The sequence below is a fragment of the Capsicum annuum genome, chromosome 11 (assembly GCF_002878395.1).
Source record: "Capsicum annuum cultivar UCD-10X-F1 chromosome 11, UCD10Xv1.1, whole genome shotgun sequence".
NCBI lineage: Eukaryota > Viridiplantae > Streptophyta > Magnoliopsida > Solanales > Solanaceae > Capsicum > Capsicum annuum.
In genome coordinates, this window is record NC_061121.1 from 165,840,276 (window position 1) to 165,844,803 (window position 4,528).

Below are 4,528 nucleotides of genomic sequence, written 5' to 3' on the forward strand. Positions count from 1 at the left end.
TAAATGAAGTCCATCAGAAACAAGACCTGATTATTCAAATCAAAGGCTTAAAGACAGGGTCAATAGTAGTAGCCTCATCTTAGAGAAGAGGTGAGTATGAATATAAGAGACCTACCTTGGAAGACAACTTGATGAGAGCCGGGTGGGAATCTAGCTCAACAAAGAGTCTTTCTCGTCGGACCCATATACCCATGAATGATTTCAGACTTTATCACACCTATTTCGGAGGATGGTCAACAGACTTGGGAAGTCACCTTCTTCTTTCTCATGCTATTACCGAAAGCTCTTTTCTTAGGAAGGATTATTCCAGTTTTCAGTCTTATGACCTGCGCCCTTTCACCGGCGATGGTAAGTCTACCGGTGCCATCATGAAATCACCTCCTGAAATACCACCATATATCCACCTATCGAATTGGATAACGGTATTAGGATCTAGCAACCACCTTGGTGTAGTCGATAAATCCCAACCGACTCCCATATCATAACACTTCCAGATCAGACCAAACTTGATTAAATCAAAATCTTTGTTCGATCTTTTCCAGGTCGTGCTACACATAGGAACATCCATCATCTCATCGATGGATACCTCCTCATATAATGCAACCGTATAGTACCAGTGACACCACTTAAGCCACAGTTTTACCCAATTGAGTATCACTGTATGCTCAAGAATATCACGTTCCTTATCAAACACCATCTCTTCTAGGAAGAGATCTATCTCTTTGGGTTTTAATTCCCTCCGAAGATAATCCACTATCTTTCCGGGATTGAGGTTTCCAAACCTTCCAATCCACCATTCAAGAGGTAGAGGATGTGACCGGTTTGGCTTGCAACAGGCAGCCTTTAATCTTTCCCAACGTTTAGATTGAGTCGAGAAAGCGAACGGACTCTAAATCCCGCTCCACCCAACCTCTGTAATGTAGAAACACTTACAAGGTATTTATTACGGATAGAACAGAGACCAATAGTCATCCTACAAGATAACAACAGCCGAAGAGAGACTGGAGACAGGTCAATTTGCATTGACTTGACCCAGAATCTCTTGGCAAACTCGACGCAACCAGTTTCAGATATTATCGATTTGGCCTCCGAAATGGTCACACCGAGTTTATCCAGTAGTATCCTATACTGTTGTGCCACAAGTGCATCAGTGATTAGGATATCATCACCTAGCAAGGCATAGTCCTTAAAAGGGGTGGTTCTCTGCGGGTAAGCTCGTTTTGCTGCCAACCACACTACATAGTGGTGGGACAATGCAAAGAGTGACCATGAGGAGTAGTAACCTAACGGCTGACCACAAAGAAAGGCAACCTCACTCATCCTTTTCACAATCGGTTTCCCGACTAGAAAGGTGTTGAGGCCCAAAGAGCTGTTGACAATTGAAGACGCCAATGTTGGCCCAAACATACAAGACATAAGGGCAAACATGACACTCAATGGCCAACGATCCGTTGCCGACTTAAGATCAAAGGAATAACACTCATTCTTCTTTCCTTCTCTCAAAAGTGACAATGGAAACTCTTGGTTGAAAGTTCCATCCGTCCGGAGACGAGAAAGAACCTCCATTGACCATTTGTGGACAGGAAAGAGCAACCTCTGCTTTATGTAATTACATATCGCAAAGATGCGCCTCTGATTATTCCAGTTTTCAGTTTTGTTTAATTTCACCAGGCGAAGAAAAAGGATTAGCAATCTCTCAGTCTGGGGAAGTTTTCTTTTTCTTTAAATAGAGAAAGTGGTGGCTAGATTCGCGTTCCCTTTCCAGACTATCAAGGATTTCAAAGATCTTTCATACTGTGCCCAATCCCGATATTGTCTTGGGAATTATCAGTATATATAGTAGCGTACTGGACTCCATCTACATAAGTAGAAGCATTCGACGAATCACTTGACAGTTCTTATTTCCATTTTCCGACTCTCATCTTGTTAACTGACTTAACCGCAATACTTATCCAAAGACAGGACAAGTTGAAAGAGCTTCGGTAGTTACACTTTCTGTCTCACGTAAGAAAGAGAGTTTAGAGTGCCATACAAAGAACCTTAGAGAAGGGGATTCCTCCCATTGACTGAAGTTCAGAGTCAACCTTCCACACAAGGCAATCTTCTGATAGAGGGGAAGAGGCAGAGCACAACCAATTCTGTGGCACAAGATGCGCTGGTATTGCAAAGGCAGGAATGAGTTCACAACGTTCGAATAAGCTACTCGACCGACTAAAGCTAAAAGGAGAAAGGCGTTCTCATACCCTGATACCGCTTTGTGGAAACCTAGAACAGAAGAAAGTCTCTTTAGGATGGCTCGGTCTACTTCTCTGATGAATGACATGGCTTGCTTGGCGGAAGTCTTTATATTGCCAAGTCTCGGATATTCCGTAATAGCCGCACATAATCACATAATAGGAATAAATAAGACTATCACACGAATGCCTTTGCTTTGCCCTAAAGAATCTTTTTCGATAGCTGTCCCAAAATAAACCTTCTACGTGGTGCTCCTAACGCAGGTACAAGAAAAGCTTTACCAGAACCCCTTTCCGAGAGAATCTTTGGAAAGACTCCCATGTGTGATTGCTGACTAGAGAACTTCTTAACACATCATAGGTCTTCCTTTAACGCGCTTGGTTGAGAGTGAACTCCCCAAAAGAGGAACCGATCTCGAATTTCAGTCTTTAACCGTCCCATTAGCAATTCTAGTACCAACTAGCAAAATCAAGCTTGGGAGTAGACAGACCTATCGACCGATGACCCTATATTATATAATTCTATATTAATTATATAATAGAATGCCAGGTAAAGCTGCACCATTGGAAAAACTGTCCATTCATCGGGGTGATCAATTCTCCTTTGACGAAGAATTTGAAAACATCCATTCTGGTTTATTATTTTTATTATTAGTTAAGGAATAGACCTTCCGACGCATGCATTCACTTTAATAAGATTGCTCGTAGACATGCCCACCAATATACTTTTTCTGAGGTGCTCCTAACGTGCCATAGAAAGTGCGACAGAGGGTTTATAAGTATAAGACATCTTCATAGGTACTCTATCCAATATTGCTTTATAGAAACTAAGACTAGGAAAAGAATGGCTAGCTAACCTAACTAGCTGATAGAGCGCCATAAGAAGTCGAATGCAAGGGGGCCAATAAGATCGAAGAGGAGAGATGGTTGATAGCTTAGATTTTGCAACTCAATTGGGGATGAGGAGCTCTCGGTACTCGACCGTTAAGTAAGGTCTGTTACGGAAGACCCTTTGCCTACTTTGCCTATTATTAAGACTACTCCCCCCGAAATTTCGGGAAATATAAAGTTCGTAATCCCAGGACGTGTAGCATACTGCTTCGAGAGGGATAGGGTTACCCACACCAAACCTTCGCGCTTGCACGATTGGTGATATCCCTCCTAGGGAAAGGATGATCAAACTCCCACTTTTCGAACCTTTACTCCAACCATGGGTGGGATCACTGCCTTTACCCAACCCTACCTATTACAAGATGAGGAAATAGATTCAAGAACTGGTCATGCCGTCGTTCAACAACTAGCTGAAAAGCAAGGACGCTAAGGATTCAAAAACCGAAAATGCTGTAGTAACCAATGGTGCTATCGTACTAGCCCCTCCCCTCTTTCTTTTTTTAAGTCATTAGCCCTTAGGGCAGTCACCTTTCTCTTAGAGAAAAGATAGGTTCAAAGCAACCCCCCCCTCTCCTAAGAGTCGAGATCTCCCCAGTGTGAAACTAAAGGAGGATTCCCCGAATACCTGAAATAGAGATAATCATAGAAAATGTGAAATATTTGATAGGATCCGTTTCGGGAACGTGGAATGGTTGAGAAATTCAAATGTGAAAACTCCAGTACCTCTCGCTTCCCGGAAAAGAAATCCATAAAGTCCTCGGTAGGATTGGCAGCATCCCCCCTCAAGGCACGATTCCGAGACAGAATCTCTTGAAAGAGAAAAAAAACATTCATGTTTTCTCTCCCTGATTTGCAGATCTCTGTTCTCGAAACACAGTAACCTGTAATACTCTTTCTGAGAGCCACAATTGTGGAGTGTGGTCTTTACTTCTGACCAATACTCCCCCTTTGCTTTAGAAAGCAGAAAAAGGCTATTCTGCCTGTATAGCTTTCTTATTCGATTGAGCATAAAGGCCTCCATACTTTCATTTCTTCTTATAAAAAAAGGTTCCCCCCTTTCTTGCCCAACTATTTTGGGTAGAGGAAAATTGGTACCCTGCGATGGGGCTTCAGGTAGGGCATCGGGAACCTGCGGGTTCGCCCCCTGTCTCCCGCTCAAAGTTTCTTGGAAACTTGTCACAAAAGGCACGACAGCTTCTAATAACTCGTTCATTTTTGTATTTTCGAATTGATTCCGCCCCTAAAGCGAACTCCTACTCCTCCTCTTCATGTTCTATTGATCAGAAGCATCCAGCAGCGCCACGCCGGCCGGTAGAAAGAGTGTTGCTACTAAGCTAAGCTGCTGTTGGGGAACTCGGTATAAGCGATTTTCCGCTTCCGCCTTTCTAGGCTTCACAATAGCT

At 43.0% G+C, this 4,528-nt stretch overlaps 1 protein-coding gene across 1 annotated transcript; it reads right to left on the reverse strand.

Annotated features, from left to right (window-relative positions):
* Window positions 1-662: 662 nt before the first annotated feature.
* LOC124888524 (uncharacterized mitochondrial protein AtMg01110-like) lies at window positions 663-2,863 on the reverse strand. Its single transcript, XM_047399056.1, has one exon. It carries the CDS (start codon window positions 1,564-1,566, stop codon window positions 844-846), a length of 723 nt encoding a protein of 240 aa, XP_047255012.1. The 5' UTR covers window positions 1,567-2,863; the 3' UTR covers window positions 663-843.
* Window positions 2,864-4,528: the final 1,665 nt, after the last annotated feature.

Excerpts from the sequence above, each read along its gene's own strand:
- LOC124888524 (XM_047399056.1), bottom strand. The coding sequence starts at position 1,566 with ATGGAGGTTCTTTCTCGTCTCCGGACGGATGGAACTTTCAACCAAGAG.